This window comes from Megascapheus bottae, chromosome 9 (genome assembly GCF_031878675.1).
Source record: "Megascapheus bottae isolate mThoBot1 chromosome 9, mThoBot2.hap1, whole genome shotgun sequence".
Taxonomy (NCBI): Eukaryota; Metazoa; Chordata; class Mammalia; order Rodentia; family Geomyidae; genus Megascapheus; species Megascapheus bottae.
Genome location: NC_143517.1, coordinates 37,505,437 through 37,523,269, shown reverse-complemented (window position 1 = coordinate 37,523,269; position 17,833 = coordinate 37,505,437). Strand labels below are relative to the sequence as shown.

The following is a 17,833-nucleotide window of genomic DNA, read 5'->3' as shown; positions in this document are numbered from 1 at the left end:
GGACCGGTGCGCAGCCCGGGGCGGAGACGCCAGACCCCGGCCGTCTCTGGCCGCCGCCGCCGCCGCTTCCCTGGATCCCCGGGGCGCTGGTGCCCAGGAAAAGCGGTGCGAACGCGAGCGGCGGGGGAGGAACCGCGCCTCGGAGGGGGCGAGGGGTCCCGGGCGCGGCCCCCTGGCCGGGACTCCAGGGTCTCCGGGGCCGCCGCGCCCTCCCTTCCTCCCCTTCCTGCCGGAGCCGGCGGCTTGGGGCCCGCGCGGGGCTCGGCGCCCCGCAACTCCGCGCGCGTCCCGCGGGGGCGCTGCGCCCGGCGGCCACGCTGACACACCGCAGCCCCTCTCCCCCCACACACCTCCTGCCCGCACCCCCCGGCCTCTCCTCACCCCCCCCCCGGCCGCACTGCCCCCTCCCCCTCCCCGCGAGGGGCGGGAGGGGGCGTGGCAGGCCGGGGGTTGGTGTGGCTGGGACCCGGCTCTTCGCACTCGGAGTCGCCCGAGGAGCCGGGCCCCGGCCGCTGTCCAGCCGCTCCGAGTCGCTCGCGCCCTGCGCCACGCTCGCAGCCCCTCTCTCGCCATGGATACGCCTAGGGTGCTGCTCTCGGCCGTCTTCCTCATCAGCTTTCTGTGGGATTTGCCCAGCTGCCAGCAGGCGTCCATCTCCTCCTCGTCGTCGGCGTCCGCCGAGCTGGACTCCGGCGGGGACGTGCGGAGCAGCCGGGAAGGGAAGATGCCCCGGACGCCGCCGCGCGGGGGCTCCGCCGCGGGCGAGGTGCCCCGCCAGCGCCCCGAGCCGCGGCCAGGGCACCGGGGTCCGCGCGTGGTGCCCCACGAGTACATGCTCTCCATCTACAGGACTTACTCCATCGCCGAGAAGCTGGGCATCAACGCCAGCTTTTTCCAGTCTTCCAAGTCAGCCAATACGATCACCAGCTTTGTAGACCGAGGACTGGGTAAGTGCCGGGACCGCGCCGGGCTCCTCTCCCGCCGGAGCTCGGCAGCCGGGCGCTGCTCCGGCTCGGAAGACGCGGCATCCGTGGACGCCCTCCCCACTCGGACACTCTCCTCCTTCCTTCTCTTTTCTGCAATTGTTTTTTTTTTTCCTCCAGCCCGAGGAAGTTGCTGGATGTGGCTGCAGCTTTTGTTCCCCATCTTCCCTTCCTTCCTTCCTTCCTTCCTTCCTTCCTTCCTTCCTTCCTTCCTTCCTTCCTTCCTTCCTTCCTTCCTTCTCTCCCTCCCTCCCTCCCTTTACACAAAGTGGCGCTCTGGCTACTCTCCTGGTAACTAGTGGACGCAGTCTAGAGGATTAAAAAGTGGCAGGCAGACGCTCTGGCATGGAGAAGGGTTAGGAAGGGGAAGGATGGACCACGCGCCCCCGGGTTCGAGGCGGGGCGGGTGGCGAGATCCAAGGCCTGAGCTGTAGGAGGTAAGCCGGCCCCTCTGAGCGCTGGGAAGCCGGGAGCCGCGGGCTCTCCCGGAAAACCCGCCGCAAGCCCTCGAGCCTTCCAGAGAGCCAGTGTGCGAGCGGCGTTGGTCCAGAGGTCTGCGTGGGTTCCCTGCGCGCCTCTGAGCGGATTGCCGGGATCACCGGCCAGGACGCCAGGACGATGTCCGGTGCCCTCTGGCACTTCCCCCCAACGTCAAGTAACCGCGGGCTCTGGGGTGGCACCCTGAAATTGTGGCTGCAGAGGCAGTGGCCATGCCACCCACTAGCTGGGCGGCCCAGGGCCAGAGCCAGCCAAGTCTGTAGGATTGTTGGTACTGAGTGTGGCCATCCACCTTTCTCAAGAGGAAGCTCTCCTTTCTCTAAGCAGCTAGGGGCTCGACCCCGGCTCCCCTGGCCTGCGCTGGCGGTGCATGTGCGGTGTCTGTGCAAACTCCGCGTCTCCTTTCTTGCCACCATGGCTGGCTCTAGCATGGCCAGTGTCCTAGTAAAACCCTAAGGAGAAATGTCCACACCTTCTACAGAGGAAGGGGAGGGCTGCAGGAAAAGACAGGGAGGAAAGGGTAAAGAAGGAAGCAAGGAAAGATAATGAGGAAGAGGGAGAAGAGGAGGTGTGGAGGCGCCACCCACTCCACCCGTCCACTCCAGACTTACTAGCTGTGACACCTAGACTCTTTCTAGCCCCCCCCCCCACTTCCAGGTCAGTGAAAATGGGGTTGCTCTGATAACCTCCAAAGCCCTGGGGTTTGGGCAAAGGAGAGATCGCTCGGCCGTGGTTGCCTAGGTTGTGTACCTTTTAGTTTTGGAGGAGGTTAATGGCTGCAGGTCTACAGCCTGGCTGTGAGCCGAGGACTTGCCCGCTGCTCGGTGCTGGGCCGCAGCTCTAGGTCATCCGGGTTATGAGTTGCTGAAAGAGGCCCACGGCAAATTAACACCAGGGATTTTATGATGATTTTAGAACTACGCAAGTCATTTTTGCAAGACACCAAGTTTTTCCTTAGTATGGCAACCGGCTCTTCCACGCCTCCCGGCCGCTGCAGGCACAGCCGGCCAAGTCCTTCCATCAGCCACCCTGCCGCAAAGCCTCCCCTCAACTCCTTCGGGAAACTTCTGCAGCCTCGGTTACCCCCGCCCAAGGACAGGCTAAGGAAGCTCAGAGAAAAGTGCTCAAGAGACCCTTCCTAGAGGCCTAGGCGCGTGGGCTGTTGGACAGCTGGACGCTTGTTTTGTTGTTGTCGTTTGTTTATTGTCTCAAAAAGTGGCTAGAAACTCGGCTCCTCCTCCAGGCAGGCACCCCTAACTGGTCCACTGCACCTGGTGAGTTTGGCACAGGACCAAGGAACCCTGCAGGTTCTTCGGAGGTGTTTACAGGCGCCTGGGGAATTCAGGCAAGGGCAAAGGCTGTCCCCAGGGACCCCCGGTTCAGTGTAGGCACTTCGCCCTGGCTTGCCCTGCAGGTCCCCACCCCGGCCCCAAAGCATCACGCTGTGAGTCCCTGGGTCCTGGCTGCGGGCCTTGGACGATGCTCGAAGGGGGTGCCGGTGAGGAAAGAGACAGTGTTTCCAAGCCAGGGTCTCCTCCAGGCTGATGGGACCAAGGTGCAAAGGTCCTGCTTCAAGTTCAGAAGGCGATGGAGGGCTGGGGGCTGCTAGCGGGCCCCAGCTGGTGGCTTGACCAACCAGACCGCAGTTTCAAAGGCTAAGTCTCCTCCAAGTCCCCCCAAGTTGCCAGAACAGGCAGGGAAGGCAGCGCGGTGACTTGAAGGTGCTGCGGCTGGGCGCGCGCGCACGCGGGGATAAAAGAGTGCAGAGCGCGCGCGGGAGGGGCGCGGGGAGGAGCGGGTAAGAGGCTGGCTGCAGCCCCAGCTTGATAAAGGGAAAGCCTCACTTTCCCTCTCACTGATTTTGATTTGATGTGTCACCGGCGGTGACCTCGGGCTGGACCTTCCGGGGCTTGCTTAGCATCGGGCCCCTGATTGGAGTGTTTCAACTCAGCGATCTAATTGAGGGTTCATGTCATAACACATCAAACGGTGTCTAGTCTCCCGTGATGGAAGGGACCCGCTAGCCGCGCATCCCCAGCTCCTGGAGAGGACTTCCGCCCCTCTCACGTGGGGGTTCTTAGCCGCGCCAAACGGCTTGACATCCCCTCCCCCCAGCCCGGGGATGGCCCGGGGAGTTGGAAGGAGAAGGAGCCAGCCTTGAGCTCAGCCAGCCATTCTCACTTGGACCCTAGTCCCCAGAAGGTGTAAGTCTCCAGAGAGTGTGGTATATTACAGCCACATTGAACAGCAAGGGGCGAGGGAAGAGCCAAGCCTGAAGCTAGTAAGCTAGTTCAGGGATGCTTAGCATTTGTGAAAATCCTTCCTTACCTGGAACCTGCTAAAGGCCAATGGCCAGGCCCAAAGATGCTGAAGACCTCTCCACCTCCATAAAGACAGCTTGCTGTACAAACACATACCATCGCACACAATCCCTCCAGCAGGACACTTTGTTACCAGTCTAAAAGGAAACACACACACACACACACACACACACACACACACACACACACAGGAGCTTGCCTTTCGGTTTGCAAGGATATTATTAGTAAACCAAGACTTAACTGAACTTTCACTGTGCTAAAAAAAAATCTATTACATCTGTTTTAATTTTCACAACCATTCCCAAAGACAAGTGATATAATGACCCATTTTACAGGTGAATTAAGCAAGACAGATTAAGTTTCTATGTGTCACATGGCCGTTGAGAAATGAAATTCACAATATTGTGGAGCCTGCTTGTTAAACCAGGACACTAAGGGAAGAAGATTTCTAAGGACGGTGGTACAAAGCACAAGTAAATACAAAAACAAAAAGTGAGGTTTTTTCTTCACGCCTCACTATTTCTTTTTAGTGTAGTATCTTAGGACCTAGATAGGAGTTGCAGAAAAACTTTGAATTTAAGGTTCTTGGTTTGTGTTGTGCCAGGCTTCTTCCCACAGTCATTTTGGTAGAGATATGAAACATCTTATCATAAATATTCACATTGTGCCCTAAAATGATTTTTGTGTTCATATTTGTGTTGTGTGTTGATGGGGTCACAGGATAGAATGGACCAGGTTAGAGGCAGGGAAATTAGAGTTAGCTCAAGGTCAGTGGCACAGGCCCTGGACATACAACTTTGGGGCTTGAGAAGGGCAGGCCATTAGAATGTCCCTGAATTCTGTGGGGGAGAGAGTGGAGGAAGGGAGGGAAGGAGGGAAAAAGACGGGCAGTTTATAAAGTAAGTGCCGCCTAAAAACAACAACAAATCTTCTCCAGGATGAGGAAAATAGAATCTGAGACTGTTGAGCTCGGTTTCCAGATATCTTTGAAAGAAGACTACTCTTTAATTTTTTGGTTATGATAGTGCTCCTTAGGAATTGGTAAGGAGCCGAAAAGGCAAAACTAGATGGAAATATCCTTGAGGAACCTGACACCTTAGAAAGGACTCCGGGGATCGTCGGCTGCTCTCCTGGGTCGTGATTTCCAGCCTCGGATGGGGCTAGGCCGGGTGTGGGGAGGACAGTCCAACAACGGCATTGACCTTTTTCTGGTACATCGAGTATATGAAAAAAACTGGGTTTCTGGGTGAACCTTGGGCCCCAGAGTGGTGTAATCACGGCGGCAACAGTGCTTTTTGCCCAGACCCTGTTGTTGGCAAACGGAAAATGAAATATAAGCAGGGAAGTATTTTAATGGGGACGGAGGGAATTCGCAACTGTTAATTATTTGGTGACCTTGTATTCGATTTGTTTGAGTCCCTTATAAAAACACTAATTCAGACCAGACGTCCAAGTGAGGAAGCCGGGCAGAAGGTTCCAATCTAAGCTTTATTTCCCCGGAAAAAAGGGAACAGCCTTGGAGAGGGCTTGGTAAGCGTTCAGGGATGTGCCCACGGTGAGAGTGAGTTCAGCAAGCAGGAGCGGGTGTGGTTTGTGTGCTCCTTTCAGATTCCCGATTCCCCACCCCCCAAGCCTGGCGAATGGGAAGGTTCTGGGAAAAGCCAGGGGTAAGGGAAGGAAGTCTTGTTTGCTCTAAGCTTCTGATTGAGATGATTCAGACACATGAAAGCCAAAGTCTTACACGAGGGTTTCTTAAATATCAGTTACTGTCATCTGCATCTCTAAGGGTTGCCTTGAAGAGAGAAAAATACACATTAGGAGGTTAAAAACACCTCTGCGGCGGGAGTTCGGGTTGTGCCAGGATTCTAGGCGAGGGTCCTTGGCCGGGGAGGCTAATCTGAGACGACGTCTAGCGTTTTCCTCCGGGCAGGAGGCTCTCTGGGCCCTTTGGGAGTTTGCACGGTAGCTTTGCGGGCGGGAGAGGAGGAGCAAAATCCGAGCTCAAATATCTAGGAGGTATTTTTGCATATTAAGGAGTGCGAGGAGGGACTCTGAACTCAGGCCCGGGGAGGTGCCCTACCCCGTATTGAATTATTCAGTACGTGAGAGCCACCCCCTATTCTGACCGCAGAGGAGGCGAGTCCCAGGACCCACGAGGAACTCGGATGCTGCATCGGAGAAGGCCTTGGTGGAACCTGTTTTTCCCCCCACCTGCACTTTTAGGGCGCTGATAGCAGCGAGATCTTCCTAGGGCGTTTGGGGGATGTGATGGAGAGGCGTGTGCTGGGGGAGAGAATGAGGGTAAAAACTGGGCAGAACGGAGAACTTTTGCTTCCAGTCAGAATGCACGCTGCGTGGAAAGTCTCAAAGCCAATCAACAGATCCCCCTAAGGGCTTCCCGAGAATACCGGGGGCCTTCCTTCGATGGCCACTTCGGGTGATGAATAACCCGGGTCCAACGATGCCTTTGAGAGGCCGGGAGAGAGAATGGGGCCGGGCCCTTGAGGTGTGGATAGTGCACCCCCATACTTGACGTTTCCTTGCCCTCACCCACAATTTCTGGCTGAATAATAAGAATACCGTGTCAAGATGGGTTAAATAGCTCGATCTCCAGTTTATTGGATTAAACAGGTCCTTGTTGCCTCGCAGGACGGTTTCTAGGGGTGGGGGCTGAGGGTGGGTGCCCGGGTACTGCAGGAGTTTGGAGGTGACCCGGCGCGCGCGGCGCGGGGACCGCGTTCCTGGAGAGGAGCGCGCGGCGCTGCCAGTGGTCCGCGCGCCCGGGGCGGGGCGGGGCGGAGCGGGGCGGGGTCTGTGAACGTTGCGGGCCGGGCTCGGCCCCGGGGGCTGAGTGCGCACGACTGAGTTTGAGCTGAGCGCCTTCGAGAAGGACCTCGCTCGCTCGCGCGGGAGACTTGGCTTGGGTAGACTAGGGGAGATTGGGGTAGGGAATCGTGCGCCTGCTGTGTAGATCTCACTGCCAGACAAATCGTCCCAGCCCCCTACCCATTCTCCACACGCGGCAGCTGCCAGGGCCCGTGGGGGTGGACGCTGGAAAATGCCAGACTGCGTCCCACAGCGAACACCGCCAATCCCCAGGTCGTCGGGTTGTTTCCGGGAGTCAGGCCGAGATCCTCGTCGTGGAGGAGAGGGTTTGAGGCTGTCTTTTCTTCACTCAGGACTGGCCCTGGCCCTGAGCATTAAAGAAAACACCGGTGCGGAGGGGCGGGAACTGAGTGCTCCCTAACCTACCCATTACGACGTGGAGATTTGAACCCCCGCCTTCACCCAGCACCCGCGGAGGCTCAGAAACTGCATAAATATGGATACGCTTTATTTTACTTTTAAGTTTGAAAACCTTAATCTAAGCGACCTGATCATATTCTGGCCACTGTGGTGGATTCATGCTTGATATTCCTCCCCTCACCCATCTCTCTGCCTAGAGGAAGACTCCTGGAGGCCCCAGTAGCCTATTTGTGGGCGATACAGGGATGATCCCCACCACGGAATGAATTTGGTCTGGGCCCAGTACACAGAGCCCCAGGGTTAAGAGTTGCAACCAGCAGGGACCTTTGGCCCAGGTGCCTGCCTGGTGCACAGAAGAAAAGTAGGAGGGAAAGTATGGTGTGGAAGTTTTTGTTTGGTTTTTGATCTGCAGTGTGGTCAAATTAAGATCTGAGGGGCTGTGGTTGGGACGGCATTGGAAAGAGAAGTCCCAGCAAGTGCCTTTGATCTTCTTTGCTGTTCTCTTCAGGCTGTGGAGACTAAAACAGTGCGGTTTCTGTTTTCAGTTCAGTACGACGTGGGTTTCCTTCCTACCTTCATTTCTTGGCTCCTGAGATTCAAGTTGCTTGTTTCTCGGTGAACCAGAGCTTGCTGAGTGGGCACAGCGATTTCTCTGTGGAATTTGGACCAACTACCAGATCTGCTTTCCCCTGGGGATCTGATAGATCCAGTTTCTCAGGAGAAGAGGGTGCCTATCCAGAAGTTGGGAGAAGCCACAAAAGCCTGAACTGCATGGAAAACCTCTTGTGGTGTACTTCTGGTTTTTGGAGGAGGAGGAGTTGAGGAATCAAGCTGTTGGGGAAGGCACTAGAAAAGCCAGGAAAACCCCAAGGATAGCTGGGCCAGTAAGTATAAGAGGACAGTCCCTGCTGTAGAAGGTGTTTCCTATTGGCAGGTGCTCCATCCTCACCCCAATGCAGCTGAAGAGCTCATTGACTTCTCCATGCTTCTGCCTCCATGTGAATGGCCTTTTGTGGAGCCATACCCTTCTCCTACTCCAGGGCTGTCTTTGTGGGCAGACTGGGCCAAAGAGAGGAGACAGAAAGTTTCAGCTTATCTCACTAGGTGTCATCTGCTGTGAGTCTTGCCCACCTCACTAGCACTGCCTTGTTCCCCACACTCCAGGACTGGAAAAAGCATCAATCCTTGATGAGACTGGGTGCAAGTTTTGGTCATATGACACTGGGACACATATAACATTGCCCTAATAGTAGAAAGGCTGCAGCATGTCTGAGCCCTACCTCTCATTGAACATCAGATAAACAAGGAGTGAAACCACTTGTTTGGTTTTTGTTTGTTTGTTTGTTTTCTTATCCTATGTCCAACAGTACTTCTTCATTCAGTGCTGGACATCTTGTGGACAAAACTGCCAAAGGCAGAACACATACACCTCTCCTACCAGGATGAAGGTAGTTGCAGTAAGAATGGCTGTGTTTGTTGGGGGTGTCCAAGATCTCTGGTACTGCTCTGGGTGCCTTGACTCTGACCTTTAGCATGGCAGTGAAGGTAATTGTGGCTTTCCCACTCTGCAGATGGGGCAAATGAGGCTGGGAGAGATTATGTGACCCAGCCTGGCACCTAAGGTGATTCAACCACCATACAACAGATAAAGTTGGAAATGCACCTGGAAATGTATCTTTTAGACTACAGATTCCTATGTTCAATTCCAGATTGCCAGTACTAAATGAACACTTGTATAACATCTTCAGAAGTTGCCTACACCTTGTTTTTTTCATATAATTTTATTGTAATTAATAGAAGGGTTACATTGTTTTATTGGCCCCTGCCAGTGGTCCTGCATGGCCAGCATTATTATTAACTCCATTTTGTAGAGGACATACTTTAATTTCCTTTTAAGTTCTCTTCCCAAAGTCCAATTGTAAGCCTCCTTTCTGTTCTGTTGGAAAGTGGTTAGGGAATGAGTGAGTAGCCAGAGTCCAGGAATCAAAAAGCTTTCCCTCCCACCAGGCATTGGCAGAGTTTGGCACACTTTCCGTCTTCTCTCTTTGGCCCAGTCTGCCCACAGTGGCAGCCCTGAAGCAGAAGGGTATGGCTCCACTTGTGTCTGGGGAAAGGCATGAAGAAGTCAATGAGCTCCTCAGCTGCATTCTGGAGAGGCTGGAACAACTGCCGATAAAACACCTTCTACAGCAGGGCTTGTCCTCTTATACTCACTGGCCCAGCTTTCCTGGGGGTTTTCCTGGCTTTTCTAGTGCTTCCTCAACTCCTCGTCTTCCGAACACTTCCAGGCACACATAACTAGGTCTGGGACTCGCAGAGTAGTGGAAGAGATATGGTACCCACTCTACCATTTCTACCACTTACCATCTTGCATAAGTTACTCAAACTTCTTGTGTTTTAATTTGTACTGATACTTTTTTCAGTGATGGGTTTTATTATATTATACTTTTATTTTTAATTGACATTTAATGGTTGCACACACTTCTTGGGGGGTCCCGATTGTGACACTTTACCATATGAATACAATATGTACTGGTCACATTAAAGGTGTGTTTGAGGATTTCATTTGTTATTGGGAATTCAACATTGCCATGATATCCAGCACACAGGAAGAGTTACATCATGTTCATGTGGCTATTACAGGCCTTAGGTGGGCACACAAGATTACTTCAGGGGATTGTAAGGGTCATGTACCCTAGTAAGGATACTTAGCAAAGGGTCAACCCTATGCATGGCTCATCACTCCACTGTCCTTTACTCAGGAATAGCATGTCTAAGAAATGTCCAGGAGACCACCATTTCCCAGGAGCAAGGTAAATATTTGAGGCGCTGATTATCCTAAGAGGCCTTCACAGCTGGAAGAGTGGGACTGGTGGCTGTTTTGCTCACCTAGCATGCTTGGCTGTTTCCAACTTGATGTACACCTCATGGCAGTGCTGAAACTGAGCTCTTTAGGGGAGAAGAGAGTCCAGATGCCCCATCATGAATTCTAACTTTTCAGTAAAGAAAAGAAGAGCAGTCGGGGAGGGAACATACATGATCCCCTAGTGTTGATTACATAAAAAATGAACTTGAATCTGGATGCTTCTGGATTGGTACCTGGTAAAGGACCGAAGCTAAAAGACTTGGGAGGGGTCTCGAATTTATAATTAGGACCTTACATACTTGGACTGGTTTAAGATGCCTCTTGAAGCACCAGTTTCCTCATTATAAATGTGTGGAACAGTAAGCTCTACCTGAGACATTTGCAGTGAGGATTCAGTGAGAAAATTTGTCCAAGATCTGAGCACAAAAGCCAGTCTGGTAGACCCAGTTGTTGCTGGCTCTAAAACAAGGGCGGGGGGATGCTAAAGCAAAGATATGAGCATTTTCTTTGTAAAAATGGGTGATGGTTCTCTTTTCCCACTTTCTATTCCCTATCTATCAAATGGTTACAGGTTGGAAAACATGTGGTCTTCCGGGAAGGCTTTCAGAACTATTTTCCAATCCCTGGGTCTATCCCTTGACCAGATGTGGCTGAGAAGCATGGCCCAGTGATGAAGTGCTTTATCAGGGTTTGGCCATCTGCCTCGCAGTAGCCATCCAGGCTCATGAAGAACTCAGGCTGGGCACCTGGAATCCGTGGCACTGAAGGCCTTGTTGATTGTGAGAGTTGGAGCAGTAGGTATGCCCTCCTGGTTGGTGAATGATAGAAGATCTAACCTGACCTTTAAGACACATTTCAGGCTGAACACATACCCCAGTGGTGTGGTTTGTAAAGAGCAGGGCTGGGCTCTTCTAGCCTCTAACCAAAGGAAGCCCCACTCCTCATCAGAAGACCCCTAGATCAGTGGTACCCAGTGGGAGGTGGACACTGTTGCAGTGTGTCCCTTCTTCACCTGAACTGGCCCTTTTCCTAGGCATCCTCTCTTTGGTGCTTTGGGCATCTTTCTCTTTCTGCTTTGCTGTTTGTGTCTGTAGTTCTCTTCAGCCATACACTGTGACCATGCACAGGTGCCATTATCTTTCCAACTCAGTGTCTGCCTTGGATTACCTGGTATGTCAGTCGTTAGTTCCTTTCCCATTCCCTTACTTTCTTACCTCCCCACCCTCCTTCATTTTTGGGTCTTTTAAATGTAATGTTCATTCTAGCTGAAATGGTGTGTCCTTTGGCCAACATCATTTTCCTAGCTTGTTTTATAAATTTCGCGCCAGTGGAATGACACCAGTATGGTGTAATTTTATTGCAGGGGCTAAGGTACGACGATAGCAAGCTGGAGACCAGCTAGGACTAAAAACAGGGAGACATGGTACAAACAAACCAACCAACCCTCCAGAAACATAGGTATGAGGTACTCTTAGGCTTTACCAACTTGCTGACTTAGATATGTTAGCAATTTGTTCCCTTTTTCTTCCCTTTCAATCTGTTTCCTCCACCTACTAAAGGAAAGAGGATTGATTAAATCTAGACATTGTAAGATGAAAAATTCATATGTCTAAGGCTCAACCAACACTACATTAACTGGGGGTGTGAGCTAGGCAAATTAAAAGCAAACTGTAGAGCTAGTGTATTCATGGTCATTTTCAGTTTCAAGGATCTGAACCATAGGATTCCTTTTCTGGCTGTAAGAAAGTGTCACAAATTTGAAAATGCAAAGTGCATCGTCATCAGATGGGAGACAGCCACTCAATGACAGTGTCTTTGGGAGAGAAGGCTTTGTATGAAGAAATGGTGAAGGGCTAGCTTCCTGCTCACAGGTGGCCCCTGACAGCTGGGCCAGGCTTCCTGATGCTAAGTCAGCTAGGTAAACAGTCTGCAGGGTCACCACGATAATGGTGGTATCTCCCCTCCTCAGGCTGATACCTGTTCTGTGTTGCATGGCTCCAGAGCAGGTCCAGACAGGTGGGGAATGTGGTCTGGAGGGGAGCTGTACAGAGCAGCCACTTTCTTGGACCCTCTGTTTAGGGGTTCTGGAGATCCAGTGAGGCAGCACCTAGATGTAAGATTAAAGAAAAATGTGGAGGTGGCTCTAGGGATTGGGGGAAAAGCCCAGCTTGCCTTAGGCTGGGTGGTTTGGAGAGCAGTCCCAATTGAGTCCCTGCTCCAAAGATCCCACAGTAGTGAAGCCAGAAGAGCCTAAGAGAAGTGGTTACTGCAGCGGTTTCAATGGGTGAATGCCAGGATCTGCAGAGTCAGCACCCCTAGGGAGAGACCCAGAACTATACCAGAGAGCTCTGGGGGCTGCGGGAATGCACATATCTAGGAAGTTCCTGTGTGACCCTGGCAGTTCCAATGGCTTTGACAGCTACTGTTTTAGATGTATCTTCAGGTACTTGGGCCATACAATTCTTGCCCAGACAACTCTAAGCCCACATCCACTGCATGGACAGATTACTTAAAAAAAAAAAAAAAAAAAAAAAGAACCAGATCTGTTTTCTCAAGAGAGGAGCACTCCATTGCTGTGTGTGTACCTGTCCAGGTAGGCCTGGACTTCAGGGCTCTGTGAGTGAGGGTGTCCTAGCATGCAGGTGAGGCCTGTCCAAGTGTGGATGGAGACAGTATGGGAAGAGCAGATGGAAACTCAAATCTCTATCTGTGACCTTTCCTGGGCTTTGGAAAGCTAAATGTGGCCGGGGGTTGCTAGAAAGACAGTAGGCATTCCAAGGCTGCAGAATCAGTAATATTCTTGGCAGATGCTGCCCTCAGGTTTGATTCCATCGTACAGACTAGCCATTTGTTAGACTACATTTCAGAAGAAAATAAGAATGAAAAATCAAAGCAGGATCCTTCTGTTTTGCATGGGAGGTAAATAAATCACTATTCTTTATACCTTTCTACTGTTCTCCAAAACAGAAATGGAAGTGATTTCTGAAGATATTCCATAATTTCTTCCTAACAAAATGTACACTAGCCATTCTCTGGCAGTGTCCAGGGACAAAGAAATAGGCCTCAGTGGTAAAATGATCCAAAAGTTGGAACTAAAAAGATGTCAGTATGGATCTCAGTCCCACCACTTATTAACTGTCTGATTTCAGGTAATGAATTTCTCAATTTGGTTTTCCCATCTGTAAAATGGGAACAAAACATGCACCTATCTCCTGCACACACACAACCTTGCAGGAGGTAGAGATTAGAACCACCTCAGCACTCACGTCATTAGGTAGCTCATCAAGTGCCCGCAGTTTGTCCTGCTCATTGCATAGTAGATTCAGGGAGAAAGGCAGAAAAATGAAGCCTAAGGCCATAGGTACAGAGATCTGGGCAGCGGTTAAGTGTAGTCAGATGAAAGTTTCTTTTAAGAAGAAGAAAGCACACGGAATCTCCCCCCACCTCCAATTTTAATGTGACCTGGTTAGTTTGAAGGTCTTGGCTTCCATAAATCAACTGCCTCCAGCAGATTTTCCCTTTTCACCTCTCTAACCCTTTCCCCAGCTTTATCTCAGGTCGGGGCATGTGTGGTAGGGAGGCAGCTAGCCCGGTGGGGCAGTCCCCAGTGCTGAGTGGGTGTGGCTGAGTTTCCAAAGCTGGCTGCCCCTGAGCAACATCTGGACAAGCAGCGAGGGTCTGACCAGGACCCAGTGACACTTTTACTATTGAAATCGACCCAAACTTTACTAGCTTCTGGGGAAAGCTAGGGGCTTTGGGGATTTTTGTATTTGCTGGGTTGTAAACATTTTATGGGAAGGCAGCCCAGGAAAATCTGGTTAGCTTTCTGCCTTGCACATCGAAGTGGGGTTGGCTTTGAGCACAAATATGTCAAAAAGAAAAAAAGAGTTCAGATTTGCTTTGGTACCAAAGAATTTGCCCCCCCCCCAACTTTATGCCTGCCATTCTGGAAGTGTCCCAACTTTCTTTATCTTACTTGTAATTAAGATCTATTGCAAAACAAATGAGCTCCAAATTGGGTGGTGGGAGGTGGGAGAGGATGCCACTGTGTGTGTCTGCTTGCATGGATGGCTATGGTATTTCTTCTTGGACGATCTATTTCTCCTTGACCCTTGATGGCACGTCTTCTTCATGGTAGATGTCTGCTGTGCATATTTGTTCGTCCCTCCATCTACTTTTGGAAAGCCTCACTTTTTTTCTTTAATTGTTTCAAAGGAAGAAGAAAAGAAAGAAGTCACACAGCAGCCCTTGGCTCTGTATTCCTTGCATTTGGGCCCCGGTCCCCCATAAAGCCTCTTGAAGGGCAGTAGTGTGACCTTAGACTGCACCTTCGAATCATTTGGAGCTTCAAAACGAAAGGAAAGCTCATAACATAGAGTCTGCTCTGCCCTCTGGGTTCTTATAGATGGCTTCAATGAGCCACTGACTGTTTTTTTTTTTTTTTTAAGAAACATCTCCAAAATATGCTAACGGACAAACCATTCCGTTTACTGGCTTTGCTGCATAGGTTTTGCACGTAAGAACAAACCCTGGCTGTGGTGTGGGTGTGTGGAGAGCAAAGGGGACAAGACATGGTCCTAGCTCTTATGGGCTGGCGGAGGGTGATGGAGTAAGTGTTGGTGGGAGAGACAGAACACTAGGGAGAGGACTCGAAACCGGATGTTGTTGATAATCCTAAGTGCCAAGGAAGATGATAAACCAGGATCCCCCCGACAGTTCTCCTAGGGAAGCGGCTAAGTTTAGACCAGGGAGGTCTGGGATGGCCTCCTGGAGGAGGTGACACGCGAGATGTCTGAGGAAGCGCAGCCCACATTGGAGACCACAAAAGGCACATTAGTGGTTACGCAGCTTCCTGGTGGGGGGGTGAGGGGGTAGGGGGGAGTGTGGGTGGAGAGAAAAGGTGTGGGGAGACCGGAGGAAGGCTGCTGCCAAAGCTGCTGGAGTTGCTTATCCAGCAGCCACTATCATCTGCGAGCTGACCCTGGAGGAGGGAGCTGGGCCTGGTGGGGTCTCCCCTCCCCTCCCATCCCCACTCAGGGCGCATCCCTCAGGCAAAGGAGGCCTGGGGGTGGTCAGGTCGCGTTTGACCCGGCCGGGCTGGACTCCCCGGGCCTCCCCTCCCTCCCCGCACGTCCTCTTCCTCCTGGGGTTTGGGGGGGGGGGGTGGCTGATCTCCTCCTAAGTGAAACTGACTGTAATTATGTTTTATCTCGCAGACGATCTCTCGCACACTCCTCTCCGGAGACAGAAGTATTTGTTTGATGTGTCCACGCTCTCAGACAAAGAAGAGCTGGTGGGCGCGGAGCTCCGGCTGTATCGCCAGGCGCCCGCCGCGCCCCGGGGGCCCCCGGCCGGGCCGCTCCACGTGCAGCTCTTCCCCTGCCTGTCGCCCCAGCCGCTGGACGCCCGGACCCTGGACCCGCAGGGGGCGCCCCCGGCCGGCTGGGAAGTCTTCGACGTGTGGCAGGGCCTGCGCCACCAGCAGGGGCGGCAGCTGTGTTTGGAGCTGCGCGCGGCGTGGGGCGAGCGGGACGCCGGGGCGAGCGAGGAAGGGCGCGCGGGGGGACCCCAGCAGCCGCCGCCACCCCCGGACCTGCGGAGTCTGGGCTTCGGCCGGAGGGTGCGGTCCCCGCAGGAACGCGCCCTGCTCGTGGTGTTCACCCGGTCCCAGCGCAAGAACCTGTTCGCCGAGATGCGCGAACAGCAGCTGGGCTCGGCGGAGGCTGCCAGCCCGGGGGTGGGCACTGAGGGGTCGTGGCCTCCGCCGTCGGGCGCTCCGGATGCCGCCGCCGCCGCTCCTTGGTTTCCTTCGCCCGGTCGGCGACGGAGGCGCACGGCCTTCGCCAGCCGCCACGGCAAACGGCACGGCAAGAAATCGAGGCTGCGCTGCAGCAAGAAACCCCTGCACGTGAACTTCAAGGAGCTGGGCTGGGACGACTGGATCATCGCGCCCCTGGAGTACGAGGCCTACCACTGCGAGGGCGTGTGCGACTTCCCGCTGCGCTCCCACCTGGAGCCCACCAACCACGCCATCATCCAGACGCTCATGAACTCCATGGACCCCGGCTCCACCCCGCCCAGCTGCTGCGTGCCCACCAAATTGACTCCCATCAGCATCCTGTACATCGACGCCGGCAACAACGTCGTCTACAAGCAGTACGAGGACATGGTGGTGGAGTCGTGCGGGTGCAGGTAGCGGTGGTGCCTGTCCGCCCCCACCCCTGCCCCCCACCCTGGCCCGGACCGCAGGGAGGCCTGGAGGCCGAGACGAGGAGGAGGAGAAGGAGGAAGAGGAGGAGGAGGAGGAGGAGGAGAAGAAGAAGAACAAGAAGGTGGAGGAGGAGGAGGCAGCCTGGACCAGAGGATGGGGCAAGGGGAAGGGGGAAAGCTCTCCTGGGGTGCTCTAGGCCTCCCAGAACCTTCCATCGACAGCCTAGAGGGAGATACACGGACTTCTTTTTATTTTTTTATTTTTTTTTTCACACCTTGCCTGGGTTCACCCTGGAAAAACAAGCCAAGGAGGATTTCTTTCTTCTCTAAGTCGTTTGCTTTAGTCCCTGTGGCTTTTCATTTCCCAGTGTGCTTCAAAGCTGTGGATGCGAAGGTTGGGAGAAGGGAAAACACATCCATGGATTGAAAAAAAGAAAAGGTTTAAAAGGGTGGGAGGAAGCAATATTGGTCTAGGATCATATCTTTTGGTCTGGTTGTTTCTACTTATAATAGGAGGTAGGAGCGTCCCAGCCAGGTCATGTCTCAGCTCAGGTCTTGTGACTTCCCAAACAGTGTTAGGGGAACTGGGAGAAGGAATAGGAAAATCAGGGAGGACCCTGGCCTTAGAAGCATTTTGAGAGAGGCCACACCACCTTGCCTGCCTTCTGCCCTTAACTGACCGGTGTGTTTCTATGGATTTATCAGCTCTGCCCTAGCTGGGTTTTGGGAACCTCTGTTTCACCACTGTGGGCTGGATGCCTTTACTGTGGCTAGCCCATGTGTGTTGGGGTGGGGGTGGGGAGGAGGGGGCAGGAGCTGGTATGGATGGAATGACAAGAATTAGTCCATATGGAATCCCCTGAAGGACGGTGAGAAACCGCAAGGCCTGCGACCCCCAGACAGGGCAGAGTGGAGGCGCTTCCCCCATGCTGGAGGTAGCCCACCCAAAAGCTTTTGGTGATGTCTATTCTAATTGATTGCTTTAAACAGAATTGGCCAAAATGCCAACATCTCCTTCTAAGGTGAAGATAATTTCCGATTTTGTTTTTAAAGGATAGGGAACTCTATAATTAAGCTAAGGGGTACAGAGGAAGGAAAGGGGCCTAGAATTAGAAGGACTGCATTAGAAGGGGAGATCTTAGGCCCCACAAAGGAGAAGGGGATAAAGGGCCAGGCCCTAAGTAGAGAAGGAGAGGATGAAAGGAGGACAAGAGATCTGGTCTCTGAAGTTTCTTTAACATCTATGTTCCCTCCCCTCTCTCTGACATTCCTGAAAGATTACCAGCCAGCAATAGCCCAGGGCTCCCCCAAAAGAATTGTTTTAGATTGTAATTACCAGTTAGGTGATGTTTTAAAAACTTAGTAATGAGAAACTGTGAAGAGCCAAGTGTTACATTGAGCTTAGGGTGGGAGGTTGGGGAGCAGGCAGTAAGGGAGGAGGCAGGGGTGGAATTTCTCTTTAGGAAATCAGAGGAGAGAGCTCACAGCCACAGTGAAGCCTTTATTCCCAGATACTAAAAAATAGGAACTTTGCCTTAGCCTGCGCTATGTGCAAGCATTGCCCAGAAGAAGGCCCTGGAATTGTGAGTTTCCTCCTCAACTTTGACCGTGAAATGGTTTGAACAAGGCCACTTGTACCATCCATTACAGAAAGTTTTGGTTTATCCTCATGGCTTTGCTCTCTCTCCCTCTAAATCTGTTGCTTGTTT

The 17,833-nt window shown here is 52.7% G+C and overlaps 1 protein-coding gene across 1 annotated transcript; it reads left to right on the top strand.

The window, feature by feature from the left end:
* The first annotated feature begins 571 nt into the window (after positions 1-571).
* On the top strand, positions 572-16,110 carry Gdf6 (growth differentiation factor 6). Its single transcript, XM_090338707.1, has 2 exons — positions 572-947; positions 15,131-16,110. The coding sequence occupies exons 1-2, from the start codon at positions 572-574 to the stop codon at positions 16,108-16,110; spliced, it is 1,356 nt and encodes a 451-aa protein (XP_090194833.1).
* The last annotated feature ends 1,723 nt before the right edge of the window (positions 16,111-17,833 follow it).